Source organism: Periplaneta americana, chromosome 3 (assembly GCF_040183065.1).
Source record: "Periplaneta americana isolate PAMFEO1 chromosome 3, P.americana_PAMFEO1_priV1, whole genome shotgun sequence".
Classification (NCBI taxonomy): Eukaryota; Metazoa; Arthropoda; class Insecta; order Blattodea; family Blattidae; genus Periplaneta; species Periplaneta americana.
Genome location: NC_091119.1, coordinates 68,587,827 through 68,613,275, shown reverse-complemented (window position 1 = coordinate 68,613,275; position 25,449 = coordinate 68,587,827). Strand labels below are relative to the sequence as shown.

Sequence of the window (25,449 nt, the reverse complement as noted above, 5' to 3'; positions counted from 1 at the left end):
TCAATAAAATTCTGAAGTTCGGATTATAGAAAAATTTATATTTCGGTACAATTATTGATTTTGTTACAGAAATATGTGTAAGAATAAACATGGAAAATAATTTTTCTTGTAATTGTGTATTTATGTGCACAGTTTAGTGCATGAAGTGCTTTTTACAAAATCGAGGAAAAGTTTGAAAGTTTGAAAAACGAGCAGAGCGAGTTTTTCATTTCCGAGATTTTGTAATGCATTTCACAAACGTGTATTGTACATTTTTTGCACGATCATATTTTTAAAATTGTAAATACAATATATTTTGCATTGAAAATTTAGAGCAATATTATTCCAAAGCCTTCGCAAAACTGCACTGTAATGGTAACTAAGAAACAATAAGTGCACTGTAATGGGTCTATTTCAGTATAGTTTTATGTTATGAAGAATGGTTTCCCTAGCAACAAGTTTCTATGTGGGAATTCTAACTTTCAAGGCCTAACAATAATAGCTGTAAATATAGAGAAAAACATGATCGTGCAAAAAAAGAAATTGCATGCGATTCAGAATGTAATATGCAACATACCACCCCTGTGGTGTAGGGGTCAGCATGCTGTTCTCTTAGGCAGATGGCCCGGGTTCGATTCTCGGTCGGGTTGAAGTTTTTCAGGGTTTTCCCTCAACCGTAAGGCAAATGCCAGGAAATTCAGGCCACAACATCCCTGAATATCACCGGCCTCAGTCATCACCGAAATCATATTCATAACAAATCAGTAACACATATACAGTCGCCATCTAGTTCACAACAATAGAACCAGTATCAACAATAATACACAGGCCTTCGGATTTCACCCAAAAGAATAACTCGCGATATGACCAAGGATGTTAAAGCGAGTATAAATAACAGCGAGCAAAAAAATATGCAACATGAATTCTATTTGTTAATGACGGATAAAAAATTCGCTCCGGCAGCGGGGATCGAACCCAGAAGCCCCAATTCTACGCACTGAGCTACGCCGAGGCTTAATCCACAGCACCCAGTGCGTAGAACTGGGGGTATAACCATAACAGAGAATGCTGTAGGACCAAATTAATAATCTTTACATAACATGAATTTTGCTTATAAATTCGAACTCTGAGTTAATGAAGAAAGACAAGCATGAATTTATTGTTTTATATTAATTAAAACTTGCAGGAAAATTAAAATAAGTTTTGTTCTTAATCTATTACACAAATATTTACATTTATTCTGGGGTGTACTCATGCCAGAGCGCCCCTTGATACTTTTTCCTGCTACTTTATTTGTATTTTTAAAATAATAATTATCTTATTTGCATCTTACTAAACTTCGTATTTCATAAGTAGTAGGGTCTATGTTTAATAACTAATAACAATAAGTAATAATAATAATAATAATAATAATAATAATTTTAGTAATAATAATAATAATAATAATAATATTTTAATATTTTTAGTAGGTTATTTTACAATGCTTTATCAACATCTTAGGTTATTTAGCGTCTGGAATGAGATGGTGATAATGCCGGTGAAATTAGTCCGGAGTCCAGCACCGAAAGTTAGGGCCTACCAAGCATTTGCTCATATTGGGTTGCGGGAAAACCCCAGAAGAAACCTCAACCAGGTTACTTGCCCCGACCGGGAATCGAACCCGAGCTGTTTTCGTGGCCAAACGCGCTAACCGTTACTCCACAATAATAATAATAATAATAATAATAATAATAATAATAATACAATATTTACCTGCCCACTTAAGCCTATATTCAGTTACATTACTCTACTCATTTCCTACACTCCCTTTCTCTAGCAACTTTTCTCAATTGGCCGTAATTCTGAAAGTTTTTGCTGATCAATTCGTTTTCTTTGGTGTACTGCAGTCTCTGTGACTGAGATTCTCAGTACAATAAGAAGTGTTAAACGGAAAGCTCTTGTTCTGTTGATATTTCATTCAGTGTAAATTTTTACTGTATTTAAATCGTGTTGAAAAGATTATTTAAGATTTCACATACATAATCTCCTGGCTTAGTTATCTCACGAGTGATTCCTTATTGACATCACTTATGAGATTCCAATCTGTCTTCGAAAGTTGACTGCCCTGGTATTATCGCCGCGCTCTCATGGTTAACATGTCGGCATCATACAATAACGTGCGTTGTGTTTTAAAACATAATTTTGCCGACCGATTGTTGCTCTGTAGGTTTCACTATAAGCGTGACTTTGTCACGTCTACTTCCTCGATAAGCACTAGTTTGTTATATTGTTAAATGGCTATTATTATTATTATTATTATTATTATTATTATTATTATTATTATTATTATTTCATATACGAGTACGTTAACATTCTTAACTCTTAATAATAATGTTTAATCACATACCTTAATGTTCGTCCTCAACACAAGACATTGCAGCCTCGGTTTTAGTCCACGTGGATTAGACAAGTAAGTGTCATTTAATAATGGAAGCAGCTTCTTGGTTGCAATATTGAAATTGAGGCGAGTGATTGGAGCGGCGACATAAGAATAATAATGCAATTAAATTTCAAAGACCTGCCGATTGTTATGCACGAGGCCGCTCAAAGACCTGCCGAATGTTAACCATGAGAGCGCGGCGATAATACTTACTATTTTGTTTACGACTACACCTCTGCATTTATTAGTAAAGATCTCATTGTTACATGTCCTCTTAAACTGTGAAACTAACCAAGAAATAACTGTTTCAGAGGAAGCTCAAGTAAGCTACCGGCGTGTGGAAGACAATTTGAATGAAGAGAAACTGTCTCATCACCACAAGCTTGAGGAGGTTAAGAGTGCGCACCATTGTGAACTGACTGCTCGGGACACAAAGCACAGTCGCGAAATAGCAGAATGTAAGTTTGCACTTTGCACCTAATAATATTCACTCATAAATGTTGGTTTTATGGATTTGTGAGTAACTCAGATAGGTCACTATAATCTTTGTTTCTTATTTTATAAAACACTGATAAATTACTAGCGCTAGCCTACATGAATTTGTTACGATAGATGAACCTCGTTTATATTTCATAAGAAAGTGTTGACCGGAACAGGAATTTTACCTCAGTAATGTGTTTTGTCACCAGAATTCATGCACTGGTACCTATCGATAATGGTTGATTCATTAGCAGAGGGCAAAATCATGAGTGTGACACGAGAAAGCAACAAATTGAACGGGAAATTAAGACAGCTATCACTACTGAGGAGCAGCATAGGAAAGGCAAATGTAGTGACATTTATTCAGTGGTGATATTAAAAAAGTTTAACAACCAGTTCTCTCATGTGTAAGCTACATACTGTACGTATGTTAAACATATACGGTATATATCCATGGTCAGTGGCGTAACTTACATCCCCGCAGATCCTATTTTGCGGGTAGGCCCCGAGGCCGGGGGGGGGGCCGAAAATGTTCGGCGGTTACTGACATATTTGGAAATGAATTCGAATTACAGTTCAGGGCCCACATTATGTATTTTCCGTAACGCATAGCCACTCTTTTTACTCTCTGGCATATGGAAATCAGCAACACGTCTGCTTGTTACTAGATTTAATTCATAATTTTTCTCGTGTTTTGTGACAATGAAACCTTTTAATAGTAATATGCGTTACAAGAGCGATATGTTGAAGTTTTCATGTTCGAGGAAAAGTTTGAAAAAGCGAAACGTATGATAGTTGAACTTTTTTAATTTCCGAGAATTGAAAGAAAACATACCGCTCGTGTATCGTACATTATTTTGTGCGAAGATCGTTTATTACATACCTGAAAGAGGAATTTCTAATTAGTTGCAATGAAATCTCCATCTTGGCTTCTGTTCAATGACGGCAAATTTGCAAAACAAAAATATCTATCTTCAACATAGTTGCTTTAAAATGTTTTCTGTGTTTACTCTACTCGCACGCCGTGATATACGTCTGTCTTTTTTTTTCCCCCCAAGTCCATAAATGCGAACTTAAAACAAACGGTAAGGTTATGTAAGGATTTATTTTTCATTTTAATATTTTAACAATATTATTTATATAACATATTGCAGTAATAACATCGGCATCTGGAATCTTGTTGATTTTTTCACGGCTTCCTTAATGTTACTTGCATCACGAATGCAGTAACTTTAGTGGAGTTGTAGAGTTTACTTAATTTTTGCAAATATTTAAAAACAATAATTAACAGTGCAATTTAGGTGAAATTGCAGTTGTAAGTTTCCAATTTATAATTATTACTATATTGAACGTCTCTAAAAATAATATGTTAGAAGCCTAAAGCAGTAAAATTAATATGTCACTTAAGCGGTAAGAAGAGGGAAATTGTTATGTGTGTTAGGTTGGGAATACTGAATGTGGAATTTTAGACTTACCGCAGATTGGTTTTGTTCGGAAACCAAGCAAATACGCACGATCTCGCACAAAAGTAATTATCAACATTTAAGTGGTGCAGAAAAACGCAAAAGGAAAAAAGCTTGAAAAATATGTTTCGAAATTCACTAAAATAGACCCAGTATTTCGACCAAGCATTCAAACACAAACTACCAGTGTTTCAGTACCATGACTCAAGAAAGACTTAGTGCTCTCAGTGTATTAAATATTGAATGTCAAAAGGCCCGAAGACTTGATCTACATGATTTGATTGAGTCATTTGCTTCTCAAAAGGCCATAAGAGAAAAGTGCTTGTTGAACTAAGCATTAAAATTTTTTTCAGTTCTGTTCACCTAATTTTGTTTAAAAATGGAGTATTTTGCTATGCTAAATTGTTTTATTCAAATTTTATGTAAAAAAATAAAATTATGAAAATATAAACAAATAGCAGTGACGACAGTGTACGCTGGCTTTATAAAAAAAGACTTGAACAAAAAATGTTAGAAATACCTGAAGATGAAGACATTCACAAAGAATGGGAAAATATTAAAACTCAAATATCACAGGCAGCCACGGAGAGCATCGGAAAATATAAGGCTTTCACACAAAAGAAAAAATTAAGATCATGGGATGATGAAATTAAGGAGATCATAAAAAATAAAAATATAGCTTATCGAAAATACCTTCAAACAAAATCCGTTAATGATGAAATAGATTATAAACATAAAAGGGCGATAGCTAACAGAGAAATTAGAAAACGACACAGGCAATCATGGAAAGAGTTTATATCTTTTTTAGAAACTGACATTTATAAAATGAAACCCAATACATATAAAATTTTAAAATACATGAACAGAGACATAAAGGAATCCGCCAAGATAAACCCTTGCCCCAAAATAGAACCATTCCTAGACTTTTACAAAAACATATGGAACAAACCTACTTTTGATTCAAAATTCTGGGACACAAAAAACCCACATGAACAATGCATTACCAAAGAAGAACTACAAGAAGCATTAAAGAAGACGAAAAATAGAAAATCATCTGGAGAAGATAACCTAAATTCAGAATTGTATAAATATGCAGGAGATCTATTTCAAGAAAGATTACTAAGATTTCTAAACAGAATATATCTGACTGCCACTTTACCGGAAGAATGGAAAAATAGTGTAATTATTCCCATATATAAAACAGGAGATAAACAGAATGTTGAAAACTATAGAGGGATTAGTATCCGCAACACATGTTATAAGATATTTAGTAGAATTTTAAATGAAAAATTAAAAAAAAACATGCTGAAACTTTCCTTCTGGAGTGTCAAAATGGCTTTAGAAAAGGAAGATCATGTGTAGATCCATTATTTAGTATGAAACTATTGTTAGAAAAAAGAAGAGAATTTAATTTAGAAACCCATATAGCTTTTATTGATTTTGTGAAAGCTTTTGATAAAGTCCGAAGAGACCTTTTATTCGACATATTACAAGAAAAAAATATTCCAAATTTGCTATTGCAAAATATAATAGAAATCTACACAGACAGCAAAATAAGTGTCAAAATAAATAACTGTATATCCGAAAGAAAATTAGTTAATAATGGAGTTCGACAAGGTTGTCCACTATCACCAACTTTATTTAATATTTATATAAATGAAATTATTTTAAAATGGAACCAAATCTACACATCATGAATCAAAATAACCAGTGCTCTAACATTAAATACCTTACTCTATGCCGATGATCAAGTCATAATTTCCAATTCAGAGGATAATTTACAAAGAGGATTGTGTACATTAAATAAAATATTAAAAGATTTTGGGATGGAAATTTCAGCACAAAAATCAAAAGTAATGGCATTTTTAGGACAAGACCCAGTCAGAAGTAAGATAATACACAATAACCAATGCCTCGAACAAGTGCAAAATTTCAATTATCTGGGTTGTGAAATATCTTATCAAAATGAAAAAGATGTGAACAAGAAAATTACCAAATTTACACAAATTCTAGGAATAATAAACAATGCATTAAAAGCTAAATTAGTACAAAAATCTACAAGAATAAAAGTATATAATACACTAGCATTACCCACCCTTTTATACGGAAGCGAGATTTGGTCATTAAAGAAAAAAGACGTGAACAGAATCAAAGCAACGGAAATGAAATTTTTGAGGAGGACAGCAGGATATACTCTTTTAGACCGAAAAAGGAATGAAGAAATTTTAGAACAATTAGAAGTAGAGTCAGTAGAAGAAAAAATCAGCAGATACAAATTCAATTGGCTAGATCATGTAAGAAGAAGGGAAAATTCAAGAATCCCAAAAATTATGATGCAGTATAAACCTAGAGGACATCGTCGACCAGGAAGACCTTTAAGAAGACTGCTAGATGGGGCCGAAACAGGTCTACAGAGGCCTAATTCATGAAGGATGATGATGATGATGATGATGATGAGCAGTAAGGAAAGGGGCCCAGATTATCATTTTTGCTGGGGGGGCCCAGTTATAAAAAGTTATGCCACTGTCCATGGTAATTGCAAATATTACCTAGAATAATTTAACAACCGGTTCGTCTGAACCAGTGCGAACTGGCCGAATATCACCACTGCATTTAGTGATGGGAAGAGCAAAATGAGGAATTTGACACGTAATTTGAGCAAAGTAAAAGCGAAAAGAAAGTACAGGAAAGGGGAATGGAAGCAGCAGAAGAAATGGTGAGGGGAAGAAAATCAGAAATATGGGACAGAGGAATAACAATAGCAATAAAAAGAGAGATATAGTAGAAATGATCAGTGCTAAAAGGACTGAACATGTGACATTGAATGTGATTATGTGTGAAATGAGAGAAGGTATGGAGAAGCTATTAAGGGAACTAGATAATGGGGTAATGAAATATGTAAATAAAAGAAGTAATTAAATTAGGAACTTGGAAAAGAGTGAAGGGATACAAATTTAAGGAAAAGTAAATAAAGTAAAATATTTCGATGTGACTATTCGAACACAAAGAATAATGTGAAATGTATAGATTGTGATGATAAGTGTCTGTGAATTAATTTCAAGGACTTCACAAGTACTATAGTGGAAGGACAATGTGCTCATTCATGTTTAGTTCTTTTGTGTTTCTCGTACATTCAATGAAGTCGTTGATTTACTATTCTTGAAACACACGACAGAAATAAATGAACTGTTTAACTAATCATAGATTAAAAATATGCGGTAACTTTATTGATTACAAGAGCAATTTTTCCATGTTTAGTATAGAACTCTCAAATATTTAAAGTTGCTGATAGTTTAATTAGACTTTATTTTGTTACAGTGGTAGCCCGACATGAAGCCCAATTATCAGATTTTGAGAAGAGGTTGCAGGAACAGGTATGTAATAACTGGATAATTTATTTTAATATCTCAAAATTTATATTTGTTGCATATCTGACAAGAACAGGAAATGGCTGGTTGATATGTTTGTTTGTGCCCAAGTCCTAGTATGTAACAACTTAAGTGAATTGGCATTTTGTATTCTAATATTTCTTTGCGATACTCTCATTAAGTGATACAGATTTGTTATTGATATATTCAGTATGTCTTAATATTCAAGGCACAATTTGTAGACATTATAAATTTTCAAAATGATTTGCAAGGCAGTAACAAATCTACATACTGCAACACCTGATCTTCTGGAATGATTAGATATTGGAATTGGATAATAATAATATTTGTCCATGCTTCAGTACGATTTTCTGGAGAATGGCATGTTCGCCCCCAGATAACATACGAGTGAAGTAAACATTCCTTCATTTCATTCCATGTTCTGCCCAAGGGCAGGTTTTTCACTGCAAACCCAACATTCTCCAATCTTTCCTATTTTCTGCCTTCCTCTTTGTCTGCTCATATGATCCATGTATCTTAATGCCTTCTATCATCTGCCCCAAACTCTTCTCCTATTCTCCATTCCTTCCAGTGCATTCTTCAGTAGGCAGTTTCTTTTCAGCCAGTGACACAACCAATTCTTTTTCCTCTTCCTGATCAGTTTCGGCATCATTATTTCTTCATCCACTCTTTCCAACACAGCTTCATTTCTTATTCTATCTGTCCATTTCACACGTTCCATTCTTCTTCATATCCACATTTCAAGTACTTCTATTCGCTTCTTCACTTCGTCGTAATGTCCATGTTTCTGCCCTTTACAGTGCCGCACTTCACTAGTTCCTTCCTTAGTTCTTTTTCCAGAGGTCCGCAGAAGATCCTCCTTTTTCTATTAAAAACTTCCTTGGCCATTGGGCCATTGTTATTCTAATTTTGACTTCCTGACAGCAGCTCATGTTACTGCTTATAGTACACCCCAACTATCTGAAGCTGTCCACTTGATCCACTGCTTCATTTCGAATTCGCAAGCTTACCGGTACCTTCTTTATTTTTCTTCCTATGACCATGTATTTATGCATTTATCTTCATCCCATAGGCCTACTACTCACAGCTGTCATTTAGCTTCAGTAGTATATCCTTTAGTATCATTTCCTTTTCTGCTAATAACTCCATATCATCAGCAAATCTTATGGAATTTATTCTTCTTCCTACTACTATCACTCCTCCCTTGTTCTAAAAACAGTTCTTTACTAAATCCTCCAAGTAGATGTTGAACAGGGTAGGTGATAAAGAGCATCCTTGGTTAACACGAAATCTCAGAATTTTTTACACGTTTAAGGCCCAGTTGTATGAACATAGAATAAAATCCTGTTAAAATTAATTCCCTGGTTATGCTAGAAATGTGTTGTACGAACTTGGAATAACGCAATATTCGGAATATGTATTCGGAATAAGCTGTTCGATGCTTTCAGTCCCTGAGAAATTGTTATCTAGAGAATAAAATATAAAATGGCAGCAGCATTAGACATGAATCTTTCTGGTAGTAATGAATTACTACCGTGTAATATATTTCTGAGAATGCGGACACAAAAGAAAGTAAGACATAGACCTGAGCTACAAATGAGTATGACGATGAAGAACTACTGGCAACATTCAGATTGGAAAAGGACACCGTTTTAAGCATGTTGGAATTCGTCTTGAATGTTCCATACACTACTTTTGACACTTAACTTCACTGCTGAGTTTGAGATGACGCCAAGATCTAGTAGGCTCTGAGGATGGTGTGAAGAAGCACCAGCTGTAAGCCACAGTTGCTTATGTAATTTAACACGAGTAAGTTTGCCAATCAACCAATCATTTATATTTAAGTATTAAGATTCAAGATGTAAAAACCACAAATGCTTATCTAGTTGCTCTCTGTTGAAATGTTGCAGAAAATACATGTAACAGTAGATACAATGATAGAACTTTGCACACTAAATTTGTAGAGTATCTTAACCTTTTTTAATTAAACACACATAACTCTTAAACATAATTATAGCTACTAAGAATTCAATTTCATTATTGACGTATGCATGGAAGTCTTTCACATAATATTGTACATATTGAACTCTAACACACACATTTTACAAGTACTTGTCTGAAGAATGTATCTTTTTAAGGATCTGTTCATTCCCATACAGCTTCACACACTGAATTCTTCACATGAGAAATGAAAGTTTGTTTTCACTGGTAAAAAAGCTTTGGAATATGTATGATAAGAACTTTGTGTTAAATTTTAACGTACCTTGTTAACATGTTTCGATCTATTTTCGGTCATCTTCGGAACTGGTCGTTGTTGGTCTTGGCGCCTCTTGTTTCCTGTGTGGGTGCGTTCGTAGTGTAGTGTCAAAGAGTGTATGTGTTTTGAAATTGAGTTGTGTGTTGAGAATATCGTTGGGGTGTGTTTTCGTGTGTCTGTATATTTCATATTGTTCTAGTGTGTTGAGTTTCTGGCTTTTTGGTTGGATGTGCAGTATTTCCATGTCTGTGTTGATTCTCTGTAGGTGTGGTTGGCATTTGTGATGTGTTCTGCATATGTGGAGGTGTTTTATAATTTTGTTATGGCTGTGATGTGTTCTTTGTAACGTGTTTGAAATGATCTTCCTGTCTGTCCTATGTGGAAGTTGTTGCAGGCGTTACATTTGAGTTTGTATACGCCTGTGTGGTTGTATTTGTTTGTTTGTGTTGTTTGTGTGTTGAGATGTTTTTGTAGAGTGTCATTTGTTCTGAATGCGATGTTGTAGTTTAATTTCTTGAATGAGGTTGCAATTTTATGTGTGTTTTTGTTTTCGTATATTAGTGTGATGTATTTTTTGTGTTCTTGTGTTTGTGTTGTATTCTGTTTTTTTGTGGTTTTGTTTTGTCTTACGTATTATGTTGTCTATTATGTTGGGGTTGTATCCGTTTTCTTATGCAGTTCCGAAGATGACCGAAAATAGATCGAAACATGTTAACAAGGTACGTTAAAATTTAACACAAAGTTCTTATCATACATATTCCGAAGTGATACAGTGTTAATAGTTGTGTAATCAAGATGTATAGAAAAGCTTCATTGTTTCAACCTTCATTCTTGACTTTTCATCAGTCCAGATTGAGTTCATTGTGGAGAAAAGTCTTTCAACTGATGAATTACTGACTGGAAGACACATGATTAATGACACTATTTTGAGAAGATTTTGAAATGGAATGGATTTTTTTTAATGTTAAAAAAACATCATATCACTTTACTCCTCTTGGTTTGTCATAAAATTTCTTATTTTTTTAACTACTAAAAATGAACACTGCGGCAGTTCTAACTCTTCCGCGCAATGCAAATGCTAAGATGACCAAAGACAAAGATGCTATATTCTTCTCAAAGAGTGCAGAATATCTCATACTCGCTGGTTCTTCTGTCCGATACTGAGAATCGTTCAGAAATGTGCATGAATCGCAGCAGTTCCAGTAAAATGTTAATGAAAGAAAATCAAAGCTTCTGGGGACAAGATTAATTTCCAGGGGACAAAAACAGGGACATTTGCTCCCCGGGGACAATAACTCAAAGTTGGGGACTGTCTCCGGAAATCTGGCATGTCTGGTCAGCCTATACCTATAGTTAGGCTATTCGAGAATAGCTATTCTAAGCTTATTCTTCAATTGTACAACTAGGTCTAAATCCTTCGATAATTTTAATAACATAGCATATAACATGTTTTGTTCCAATTGTTATTTTTGCTATTAATTAAATTCATATATTTCACTACTTGAGTCTAAAGCCCTTAAAGAACCTGACCTCCCAAACAATCCCAGCTCATTTTCCCCGTTATTAGCCTCAGTCCATCTTCTCACACTCATTCCTCTCATGTTCTGTTCAAGCCAATATTTTTGGGCTTGCTTTTTTATTCACCTCTTCATGGGTTTTCATTAAGGATCTAGGATCTTATTGATATATCCGCCTTAGAATTCTTAGAACGTTTTCTAACTCCTAACTCTGATTCTTTTAATTAGCTCATTGATTACTTTACAGCATTTTTATTTACGCATAGGCTGACATTTTAATTGGTATTGTTGTATGTCCAACAGCTGGAAGAAATGAAAGGACGTTACGAAGCAGAACTGTCGCGCACAGACGAGCAGAATGCCGAAAAACTGAAAGATGTGATAGCAGACAGAGAAGCACATGTAGAAAAGTTGCAACGTGAACACACAGCAGTTGTAGACCGCCTTCAGAGCGATGCATCCCAACGAGAAGACGAGCTGAGGCGCAGGCTTACCAGTGTTGAAGAGGAATGCTCTGGACTCAAAGACCAGTCGCGGAAGCTGATGGACAGCATGCAGAAGGACAAGGACACGAAGTTGCAAGCCACTGCAGGACGCTGCAAGGAACTTCAGGATGAAGTGGAGTCTCTTCGCACAGTCCTCGATCTGAGGCATGAAGAACTTCAGGAGCTGCGCAAACAAAATGCTATTCTGATTAGAGAAGCTGAAGAACTGCCAATTGCCTTACAGCGAGTTGCAGCTTTGGAAGCCAAAGTAGAAGACCTGCAGGTGCAGCTGCAGATGAAGACTAACCTTGAGAGACAGTTGTCACAAGATAACCGCCTGCTCATGGAATCTTTCCACCAAGAGTCGAAACAGAATAAGAGGCTATCACTACACAATGAGGAGCTGCAGTGGAAGCTGAAACAGAATCTGGAGGTTGTGAACGTGCTGGCAGCTCTGAGTGGAGCTTCCATGAACTCCTCCATGACCAGTTCTCTGCATACACCGGCTACCAATGGTAGGAAAAGTACACATGGCTCTGTACAATCTCTGAATGATGCAGATCCTTCTTCTGGCGGGAATCAACTCTTTTCCACACGTACGCATTCAAGGCCGTTATCGGCTGGAAGATTACATAATTCAAGTGGCACAGATCTTTCTTCAAATCCTACTGGTGTAGGCCGCTCTAACCTAGGTGAAGATCTTGAAATTTCGCCACCTGCATCACCGAAAGTTAAAGGAGTGGTGGAGAAAAGCGATTCTGTTTCATGGGTTGTGGAAATTGATGAAAGTCCAGAGGCTCTTTTGTCAAGGCTGGTTCGCCGTGCTGGGAGTTTTCGGGGAAACACACCACCTCCATCTTCAGTGCCATCACCAGCGCATGCCAGAACACTGCCTCCACCAAAACGCCAACGCTGCAAGGCGTCCTCTCTTTCTTTGTCATCTTCAGCCACAGCCATAGCGAGGCCTGCGACTGTAAACCAGTCAAGAAATACACCGTTGAGCTCTTCATTGCGATCCCGATCTCGCTCAGTGTCCACTGATTCCGTGGATGATATGGTGCTGGACTATGATTCGTGGAATCCACCGACTTCTACTCCATTGAAGAATGATTGTAGGGCCGTGGGAAATCTCGAATGTGATGATGCCATGGTGGTTCTCATGAATAGCAACAAAACTTCTTTGAAGCGTAGTGGAGATGAAGTTTACGTCAATGATAATCACGAAGACGTTATCGATGGCTGCAGCCCAAGCATTCGAAATCTAAGTGGCGTGAGCAATATTTCTATGAAAAGAAGCACATCGGAATGTTCAAACGAAGAAGACTCGCAAACTAAATCTCCCGGTTCGAGTGCTAGTTCAGATGGAGGGCAGAAGGATCATGACCACTCTTGTTGCAGAAGTAGGAAGAAAATGTCTGGAAATCTTACAGATGCTGCTGCAACATCAGATTCTTTGGATCTGGGAGATACAGAAGTCCTTCCTCTGCCTCCCCTTCCTGGCAGCACTAGTGGCGATCTTTCACTTCTGGCTGCACAGCCACTTCCTCCTATGCCCAAAGAATCTGCTGGTGAAGCAATGATATCTGAAGAGACTTCTGATGACGATAATGACAATGAATACGAAATAAATTCTTCCTCTGATGAACGCAGTTGTTCAGAGGATGAAGAAACCTCTTCATATTAAAATAAATACATGCTTAATTTAATATTTTTACGCTGATTAGGAGTATAGAGTACCATTCAAAGAAACTTAAAGTTTTTGGGAAAGTAAGCACTGTAAAATTGTTTTTAATAGAAGGATAAATATTTTTAATGGTTTATCCCCCTGTTTTAAGTACCAATACCAATGAAAACAAAAATGTTCTGAAATCTTAATAATAGAGCATCTTTATAAGTGCTCTCCATACAACATTTTGGAACTAGCTTGGCACACAATTGGAATATGACGCATAAATGATTATCAGCGAGAGAAAACATAAATTATGGAACATTTATGTCCCATGTTCCGATTATATCTCAGGCATATTTTAGATTCTAGGAACAGTATACAGTATTACACTTTAATTAGAATTATCAGTTTGCTTCCTGTCACATAACCCCAAATTCTGTTATTCGATTTGACCTTGCATATGGTTTCATTTAATTTTTTTTTAAATTTATATACTCTGTACAATTTAATATTCGAGGCGTTTTATAACTGAAATTTTAAAAAAACGTAATGCTTTGCATTTTGGATTATATCTTCAATGTGTGCAAGGAAGCATTACCTGTGTGCCAAGATATTTAAAAGCCCACAGTGGATGAATTTTTATTCATATAATGTAACTATTAAGAAATAGATATTTATCTGTTCTAGGTACGTGCATGTGCTAATTATACAGATGTATCTGAATTATCAGTATTGTGTTGTTGGCAGCTATGTTCACTGGTTGAAACAAAATCGAATGTAGAAATGAGGCAGAAAAAAAATCTGTTGTCTTACAGAGAGATATTGCATATGTAGTCTGCATTGTGCAACATAATACACATTATTGTGGATCAAAAAAGAAAGTCTATTTAATATGAAATATATTTGCATTGTTTAATATGAGTGGTAACAATGAGTTTCGGGAAACAAGTAATCATATGACTGGTGGCTTTGAAGCGCATTCTACTGTTGTAGACCAGCAGTTTGAAACTAGAGTTCTTACAGTCTGTAAAAGTGATTGTGGTTCTTGTAATAATATATACACATAAGAAGTAAAGCTAACTTTCTTGTTACATTCAGTATTTTGACTGCACGGTCAATAACAACAGAAAACAACTTTAACATATGATTGATAATTTTGCTGTCAATACATTTTTTTGGATAGTCCTCACTTTACACCAATCACATTTGTGCTCGAAGTGGCTAATTCCCATCTTGTACAACAGGTGGGTAATAGATAGGCAGCAGCCTTGCCTTTTAGAGTGAGTTTTTTGAACTTAAAAAAACAACATTTGCATTCTGTAGTGTATAAATGTGTGATTGATGTTGATTTAAATGTACAGAAATCGGCACTGCTGTGCTGTAATACTTGAATATACTCAAACAAATGGCTATAATGAATAAATTTTATAAGATATAAGTAGAGAAAACTGATTTTTACTATGTATATGTATGTAACTTATTAGTTTTGACACAATTGCAGTGTTTCTTAGTTAAAGAGCAAGTGGTCACATGTTGGATAGTGTACATTTGATTAACATCAACTGATGACATCAGCAGCTATTGGTTTAGGTAGGTTCCACTAGTCATGATGTTTCGAACTTTCGGGTGTTAATAATGCAACATGTCTTAAGAATTCTTTACTTGCTGTGTTTTGTATTCTTGAATGTGGTTCTGTCATATTTATTTAAAGGTTTCTTTTCCTGTTGTTGATTTTGTTGAAGCTTTCATTTCCATGTATGTTTAAGTGTAGTATTATTTGTTGTTCATAAAGTCTATTACATCTATTGATTTTAGCTGTAGAAATAAATATTGAATCTTGGACATCCCTCTTAACTATAGATAAAGCTTAGAAGAGTCTCTAGAGCCAATGAGAATGAATTCCCTCCCCAGTCCCTTTGAAGGTTGTCCGTAATTAGATTGTTTGTAAATACAGACAAGTACAGATTGCAAATATAATCCATTCTTAAGCTCCATAATATCTTTGTTATTCATTTACACGAACTAAAATCCTGAATGATCCTTAAGACAGCCTTTCTTGCAAAATACTCTTATTTATTTTTTTTTTCCTTTTCTCTCTTATTATGCGAAGTGTAAAACGAAAGTAAAGCATAAAATTTGTCAATATTTTCATGGAAATATACATTTTCAGCATCTTGAGAATGTGTCTGCCTGTTAGTATCCACAAGAAGTTATCAGAAACGATGCAGTGCACATGAGATATAACAATTTCAGTAAAATGTGATTCTTTATTTGATATAAACAACATACAATAGAAAGTACGAAAGTGATATATATACTCAAATTAAATCAGAATATTTTGTTCTAATTTTTGTATTATGTAGAATAAGGCGACAAACAAAACTCAATATTTCATAACAAACTAAAAATGATTTCCAAGGAGAAATTAATTATTGTATTAAAGAGATAGGTTTAGAGAAAATCCCGAAAAGACAAAGTATATGGTTATGTCTTGTGACCAGAATATTGTACGAAATGGGAATATAAAAATTGGAAGAGGTGGAAAAATTCTATCTTGGAGCAACAGTAACAAATATACATTACTGGTCAAAATTTTTCGATCAGCTATGAAAACAACTATATAGTTTATTTCAATGTACAAACACATCAGGAAAACTAATAGACCAACAAAATAAATATTTTCTCTCTCTAGCATTATATGATAGAATATTCAAAACGAAATCCCTGTTTTAATAACAAATCCATACTTGTGATAGGTGATCGAAAACTTTTGCCCTGCAGTGTAAATGACACTCAGGAAATTGAACGCAGAATAAATATAGGTAATGCCTATTATTATTCGGTTGAGAAGCTTTGTCATCCAGTCTGCTTTAAATAAAGCTGAAAGTTAGAATTTATAAAAAAGTTATATTATCAGTTGTTCTGTATGGTTGTGAAACTTGGACTCTCACTTCAAGAGAGGAACAGAGACTTAAAGGTGTTTGAGAATAAGGTGCTTAGGAAAATATTTGGGTCTAAGAGGGATGAAGTTACAGGAGAATGGAAAAAGCTACAGAACTGCACGCATTGTATTCTTCATCTGACATAATTAGGAACATTAAATCCAGACGTTTCAGATGGGTGATGGACGAATCCAGAAATGCATATAGAGTGTTAGTTGGGAAACCGGAAGGAAAAAGACCTTTGGGTAGGCCGAGACGTAGATGGGAGGATAATATTAAAATGGATTTGAGGGAGGTGGAATATGATTGTAGAGACTGAATTAATCTTGCTTAGGATAGAGATCAATGGCGGACTTATGTGCAGGGTGCAATGAACCTCCAGTTTCCTTAAAAGCCATAAGTAAATAAGTATAATGTAGAATCATTTCAACTTCTCTTTGCGATATTACTGTACCACCACCTGCGGTACAAAAAACCAATTATGGGCTCTTCCTTGGATTAGAAGTTACTATAGATCGACAATATAGAAAAGAAACCTGGTTGTTTGGCTATACTTACGTCACCGAAAAGAGGAAAGACACCATCACAGTAGCCTAATGCATTAGATTGGGTTACACTTGTAGATGTTGGAGACCGATATTTACTTGAGTCCCATTGAGTCGTCCATGTAGACTTTTTATTTATCTGCATACTATAATAGCTCGCATTGTCCATCACGACGACTGACTTACAAGTCTTATTAGGCAGAACTTTTGTTTCTAGCCATTTCGTGAAACTGGAGGCGTTCATGTCGTCATGATAGTCGCCTGTCTTCTGTTTTGTTCAGAACATCAGCAGAGCAGTTTTTAGTTACATATGCCCCCTGTTAAAACACACTAATTTAATTATTTCCAATGTAACAATACAAAATAACAATGTTGGTTACTATGGTAGCGTGGTAGAATGACAAATGACTAGTAATTTAATATTCACTTCCGTTCAGTTTTATAACTTGTTCAATTTTCTTAATATTTCAAAATTTTTAGTTTTTCAATAGACAATTTTGATGTGTGTACATTAATTACACGGCCTTTCTATATCTCCTCTCGATTTGCTAACCATTGCTGATGTCTTACCTTAGCCAGATGTGACAGTAAACTCTCCATAAATTAATGAGGGTCAATTAAGATGGATGATAGGCCAAGTAAATGAAGAACAACGCGCTATAATTATTACTAAAATTATGGACTTGGTACAATGATGGAAGTACCAGCAATGGATATTTTTATTGGTGGCTCAGATGGCAATGGGAAAACCTTTGTTTACCAATGTTTGATTCACAATTAGTTCAGAGCAAGGGATTTGGAGTACTATAAAGTAATGGTGAAATACTGTATATACAGCCAAAGTTGTTGTGAATTTGAACCGAGTTACTGCACAGATCAAGCAGGAAATGAAAATTACACGCAACTCGTTGCAAAATTATTTCAGAACCTGCACAGTACTTGCTTCTTCCGTCAGACCCTAAACAACTAAACAGTGCAGTTGTGTTCAAATGAGTCAGTCAGCAGTTCGTGCACATTTCTTGCAGAGATATGCCGAAAAAATATAACAAGCAGTGTGTATAAAATCAAGAGCACGTATTTCAGAATTTGAGTGTGTGTTTATTATTTAAAACAGTAAACTATTCAGCAAATTTTGTAAACGTTATGTGCCAGATTCTAAGGGCCTATTCATAGATATTATTAGCGCGGGCTTTCGGTGGATGATCAGCGAACTAACGTTTTTCGTATTCATAAACCAGTGTTAGCGATATGATATGATGTGAATCCTTTTTAGCACGCTCGTAGCGCGGGGTAGCGAAATGTCTATGACTAGCACCCTAGGAGTTTAACGTAAAGCCGATGTAAGTACTATTAAATATAAAAGTGCTCATAATGACAAATTGAATTCTGAGACTTGAGTTACACTGCCTCAGGTGTTGCGCGAACGTCAATTCGTGCCTTAAATTCCCCACCCCCGCGTATAGCTAGATGACGTCACCTGCTCCAACTCAAGGTTATGGTGGATACATTGACTCTTCGTCTATATAGTCGACTTGGTTGGCGAGTTGGTATAGCGCTGGCCTTCTATGCCCAAGGTTGCAGGTTCGATCCCGGGCCAGGTCGATGGCATTTAAGTGTGCTTAAATGCAACAGGCTCATGTCAGTAGATTTACTGGCATGTAAAAGAACTCCTGCGGGACAAAATTCCGGCACATCCGGCGACGCTGATATAACCTCTGCAGTTGCGAGCGTCGTTAAATAAAATATAACATCTCACCCTATATTAGTAGACTTCATTGAAATTTGTCGAGTAGTTTAGAAATTTCTATTTTATTTATAAAATTATAGGCGCGACAATACTCTCCTGAAATGTGTCGGTCGACGTTCTGGAATGGCATCCTGTTACTGGACCTAACTTATAGACGTATTCACATCAAAGCTGTGGATTATAGCACACTTAGTGGTATTTCAGGGTCCGGGTGAATTGCCACAAAACCCGAACAAGTAAAGATTGTTACAAGATCGAGATATGTTAATTGCCACAAAATTATCTGCGAGTTGGTATTTGCGAGATATGTTAATTTCCAAAAATTATCTGCGGTAAATTTTGTGGTTGGTACCTGTGTCGATCAAGTTGCTTATGTTTCGTATCAGTGTCTGTTCTACCCTGCTTAGTGATGGCAGTGCATTTGACTTACAGTGTAAAAAATAAACTACTTTTAGTGATCAACTTATTTTAAATGTTATGTTCATTATTATATCTAAAAGTAACAAACATACATGGCGGTGTGTCCAAAGAAGCTGCAGAGCGAAGGTTTATACAACAGGGTTAACTGAAGAAAACTAAGACATGGGTAAGTGTGACTTTACTCATAATTAGACATCGGGGGCCGTATTCATAGACATTTTTAGCGCGGGCTTTCGGTGGATGATCAGCGTTTTTCGTATTCATAAACCAGTGTTAGCGATAGGATATGATTTGAATTCTGTACAAGTAACCAGTGGATAGCCGGGGCTAGCTTAGTACGCTCGTAGCGCGTGCTGCGAAATGTCTATGAATAGCACCCCGGATGTTTAGGAAAATGCCTGTTTTATTTTAATGTTCATATTTAAAGGCTTTTAGCAGGGGCGGTTATTCAGGTGAAGTAGGTGAAGTGCCAGTTCACCTATTTACGTGTAAAACACAATTTTATCTCGTATTAATAATTAATTCTAGTTATTGTCGGTTCCGTAGTTCTAAAATAAAAAAAGTTTTCTTTTCAGTCGTTATTAACAGTGTTTAATTGTATAAATAGTAGCCTACTTGTAACCATCCGCTGAATAGAATGTCAACTGTTACGAGCTTCGAGCGGTGTATATTGGAACTTTCATTACTGTAGAGGTGAAATTATTTGGGCTCCCATTCTCATATACCACTTGGTTCCCATGGTAATGTGACGTCACGCACTAAAGAAAGATTGTATGAGTGAAATGCGTTTCCGATTCTTTCAGTTACGGAGAACTGTCAAACTTGTTGCTGGTTTGCAGCCAGATAAGACTGACGTCCTATATATAGGACACCGGACGTTTCACACAAATATGTTAATAACAATGACTATGCCAGACTAAATATAAGAAAAAAAATTGGAGGCAATTTATAACACATAAGGATTATGGTATCATGATTGCCGACTATGAAAATCTTACACAACAATGTTAAAAAAAAATATAACGTCCGGGTCCTATATATAGGACATCAGTCTTATCTGGGTTAACGGTACTAGTAATAGAGAAGGGTTGAAGGTGGTCTCCAAGGCCGGGGCTATTGTTTAAGGGCTGTGAAACTTTACTGTATGTACTACCTGACTCGAGAAAAGTATCCTCATTCCTTTTGTCTAAGTAGCCACCCTTGCAGCGGTAAATTAGCTGGCTATATGTTGTTTTATCAGGAATGCACGCCACATACATTCGTAAAGTTTAAAAGTTGTTTTCCGCCGCGTGTGTTATTTCTTTTCATGTGTTTGCCAGTATTGTTCAAGCTCTTGTACTTGAAAGTTTAACGCGCGCGTAAATGTACACATCTAGTTTAGTACTTATTAACTTATTATTTAATGTATTTAGAGTAGGATATTAGTGATAAGTGTATATAGTCTCTTAATCCTACATAGTAGTGTATATTGTATGTTTAATCACTATAGTGCTATTATGCGAATACTTAGGTATCAGTACACCGAAAATGTTGATAAATGAGTGCGAAATACGTGGTACAGTCATTAAGTTCTAAGACTTGACGCCTGGAGGGTAGGCTCCCACAAGAATCTGGATGTATCACAAGATGCCGCATAACACGGCGTACATTAAACAGAACCACATCCTCCCTCAAAATAGTCTCCGTTGGCCGTTATGCACTTTTGCCAACGTTGGTATAGCTGCTGGAAGCACCGTTGAAAGATGTTGGCAGGAAGATCCCGTATGGCTTCTCTTGTGGCAGTCATGACCTCTTCGGAAGAATGATCTACGCCCACGTAGGGTTGCTTTCATGCGAGGAAAGAGAAAAAAATCGCATGGTGCGAGATCAGGTGAGTACGGAGGGTGTGGAAGAACTGTCACCTGTTGTCTTGCAAGTTCCTCTTGGACAAGGACAGAGCGATGTGCAGGGGCGTTGTCATGTAGCAACAGCCAATTCTTTGTACGCCATAGCTCAGGTCGCTTACTGCGAATTGAATCTCGTAAACGGCCAAGGATCTCATTGTAGCGGGTTTTGTTCACAGTTGCACCTTCTGGGATGAATTCCATGTGAACAATTCCATTTGAATCAAAAAACAGTTCAAGCATCACCTTGCCTATTGACCTGTCTTGTCGCGGTTTTTTCTGTCGTGGTGATAACGGCGTTTTCCAGGTGGCGGATTGTCGTTTCAGTTGCCGATCACAAAGGAAACACCAAGTTTCGTCTCCAGTTATTATCCGGTTGAGAAACATCGGATCATCGTCAGCACTACAGATGAGGTCACCACAAATCGTCATGCGATCATCACGTTGGTCTTGCGACAGGATTCGTGACACACTGTGCTGGGTAACACGAGACATGTTCAGGTCATCAGACAGAATTTTGTAGCAAGTACCATGGCTGACCCCTACTGTTGCTGCGATATCGTCTACCGATTGGGAGCGGTTAGCACGCACCAACGTTGCAACTTCTTGGATCTTGCGTTCAGTTCGAATTGTTTGTGGCCGACCAGTACGCACATCATCTTCCAAACTGTCTCTTCCTTGCAAAAAAACGTCGGTGCCACCTAAACACAACACTGCGACTCACTGCGTCCTCATCGTAAACTTGCTGCATCATTGAAACGTTTCGGCAGCAGTTTTGCCTAATTTCTGGCAGAACCTGATGTTTGCCCGTTGCTCAAACTGTGACATCTCGGGTTCCGACGTGCGCATTCAAATCATCGTCACAACAAAGATCGTAGTTCTGCTTACAGTGCATGCACTCAACTGTCTCTTGTTGGGTCGAGAGACTAACTGACAAGGTATCATACCATGGCGCCACCTATGCACTATAGTGCACCACAACGCCACTATGCGCTCAGTATTAGAACTTAATGACTGTACTACGTATGTATCCTGAAAATGGCACGGTTTGTAATATATTAAAAATGCCGTTTTGTAAACTTAAATATGAGGTTGAAAAATATATTTCAAATTCTTGACGTCCTACAGTTCCATTTGTTCTTTATTTTAAAAAGTGATGAAAATAGAGAAGTTGTATAAAATAACTTAAAAAAATTATTCCGATGAAAGAAGCTTTTCTGTTTGAAAAGATTGAAAATTTCACTCGGAATGCTACATCACAGGAGAGACTTTCATCATTAGTCCCATAGCTTTGCATAAAGATATACTGTCCACCCCAGTTACACTCAGACATTTTATGAAGAAATCAACGAAAAATTTGCTGTTTTAAAAGATAGGAGTGTTGACTTTGTATGCAAAAAATCGGGTGAGTCCTGAAATAAATTAGTTTTCCTGTTTGCATGTGTTCTAGTCCTATTAAAATTGTACATAATTTACGAATAGTAGGTCTACTTATTATATTAACAAAACTGTTAATGCATTTGTGTATGTGAACAGCACTTCACCTATTTTCTTTACGACGAGCCTCTACTGGCTTTTAGTAAATGTGCACGAATCATGAGAAATGAAGCATTCTGATGAAATTTGATGTTGCCTTTTTTTTGCCTTTCTTGACGTTTATGCCTTTTTTACTTTGATATATACTTTTTTACCCATTTCTTACTTTTGTATGTGCCTTTTTTGCCTTTTTCTTTATATGACCACTCACTCAACCATACTGCAATTATTTCTGCGTTCGAAACTAAGGAAATTGCAGTTCTCATAGTAGCCATAGATATGGGTCACCCTGTTGGATTACAGTGTTGTTGTCTCTCTTACTCCGGAACCAACCTTGTCCTTACCAAGCCCCTAGAGCAGCCGTGGCGAGAACGTGACTGCCGAGACATTGTGGCTCGCAGTGATAGCTGTGCAATTCGCTCGCTTCTAACCTCCGCCAACCCCCACCTTCTCACTTACTGGATCAAACTCCGTTCCATTTGTATTTGTCTCTGATCTGCGAGTGGCATGTCTCTCTCGAAACCATGTACGAAAGTTCCAAGTAGGATGGGAGAACGCATTTTTTTGCTGTCAATATGATGAGAAAATTAAATGTATGATTTGTTCACAAGTATTATGAGGAAAACGGTTGTATAACATAAAACGGCATTATACTACATGTTACTGATGAAACATTAAAAGGTTAAGTGTTACTGTTGTTATCATCATCATCATCATCTCTGTACGTCGACCCTTTTTCAGCAGATGTACGAATAATGCGGTTAGCGCTTCAATTTGATATAAAAATAAATACCCGAAGCTTCGTTCTTTCGCTTGCTCTGTTGAAGCCATGTTCGCTACAACTTACGTTTGTGAAAAATTATTTTCAACAATTAAAATAGTAAAAACCAAATTTAGATCACGACTGACAGACAAATACCTTCGTGATCAAGTACGACTGGCAGTAAGTCACATAATTTCTGATTTTGAAACTTTGTCGCAGAGACATTCTGAAGACAGTTAATTTTAGGTTGTGATATTGTTCATTTATTGTTAATTTCTTTCTTCGTTACACCTACTAAACATTAGTGTGTAGCCTTGTACTGTATAAAATTATATTTAAGTGCTTGGCGTAAGGAAAATGAAAATCCGTTAATAAGTCAGACAATTGATTCACTTCCCCTTCGGGTGTCCGCCTCCCTCCATAGGTGCTATGCACGTTGCAGGTTACACAGTGGCTAGGCGCACGATCACATTTTCGCCACCGCTGCCCTACAGTCTCGGCTGCGCAGAACGAGGAAACCGAGGCAAATTGAACGCTGCGCTTGCCGCCAAGTTGTTAGAGAGCAGATGTATAATATCAGTACGTAAATCACGCAATTTATCGCTGTGATGGTCTAAAATTAACAGATTATGGCCATTTTCGACGTTTAACGTAAAATTAGGACGAAATAAACATTCAAAGTTTCATTGATTTGCGTCAGAGCATTAAAGGAAAGAAAATACGTACGCTGCAATTTATGAAAACATGCTCATGAGTCATTCCACGTCAAATCGCACAAAATTATACAAATTTTGACCTTCATGTTTCTGATTTCGTTTATATTTTTTTTTTTTACCAACTCTATGGGTCTAATAAACCAACAAGTGTACTTTTATTTCCTCCTAAGTCCACATGTTTTTTTTAAATATTGCATGTTAAAATTCGTTAAAAATGTCGCACAATCCAACATTTAAAGCGTCATATTTCCGAGGATATTTATGTTAAAATTTTTTTGAAAAATGCATTTAAAAGCTTAAAGTACTGTCTTTTGTTAAATATTTACTAACTAATTTTAATATAATTATTACAAATATTTTTTTATGATTCAATTTTTAAAAGTTAGATATCAACGTGAAATAGCCGTATTAAAAATCTAAAAAAATGCCTACTAGGTACACTGAAGTATTCTTAATAATTCCAGAAAAAATCACAATGGGATCTCCAATAGTTTAATGGAAATTTAATTACTTACGACGCAATGTGTAGCGGTCGGTGCAGCAGCAGTGGACGGGAAGCGTTGAAGCGCGCTGGGAGATTTATCGATTCTGGATGATCGACTGAACGTTGCAAGATTACACACACAGTAGGGATCAAGTCACTCGAGAAAACACTGCTAATTTACTTATTATGATATCCTCAAATATTTCTACGTTATGCTTTTTAAACGTTTGTTTTCATGCACACTACACTTTAAATTTTCATTCGCCTACCTTCTTTCTTGAAAGAAAATTGTTTTACTAGGCCTACATCTTTAGTTTTTGACAACGGAATGAAAGAATGTAATTTTAATGTACCAGTTATTGGTTTTAGATTATGGTATCTGGCCTGCAAATTTTCGGTGTGGTTTTTGTGCTTATTCAATGGACAAAATATAAATGACACTTTAGAAATGTTTTTTTGTGACCAATCAAACAGTTTTTTTTTTGTTGATGTTGCTTTATAGGATCTTGTATAGGCTGCTCTCGTTGCAAGTCTTTTAACAGTTCCTCCAATGCCACCACATGGACTTTTACCATGCGACATTGCAAAGAAGTGTCATTCAGCACTAATTCCATAATCGTCTTCATGTAAGCAATTATTTTTAAAATTCTTTTTGTTTTTGTATTGTTAACTTGATCCATCGGAAAAGTAAATGATTTTTTTCATATCGTTGAATTCTTGCTTTAAGAAGTTGATTCCTTCGGATTGAAAACAAT

General features: G+C 36.2%; 1 protein-coding gene across 5 annotated transcripts in view; it reads left to right on the top strand.

Annotated features, from left to right (window-relative positions):
• LOC138696140 (restin homolog) overlaps positions 1–15,655 on the top strand; it is a 921,493-nt gene extending 905,838 nt beyond the window's left edge. For all 5 annotated transcript variants that reach the window (XM_069820696.1, XM_069820698.1, XM_069820695.1 and 2 more), the window contains 3 exons: positions 2,710–2,856; positions 7,660–7,715; positions 11,808–15,655. In XM_069820696.1, the coding sequence (XP_069676797.1) occupies positions 2,710–2,856; positions 7,660–7,715; positions 11,808–13,673 (2,069 nt within the window). In that variant the 3' untranslated portion in view covers positions 13,674–15,655. The remainder of the gene's footprint in view (positions 1–2,709; positions 2,857–7,659; positions 7,716–11,807) is intronic.
• The last annotated feature ends 9,794 nt before the right edge of the window (positions 15,656–25,449 follow it).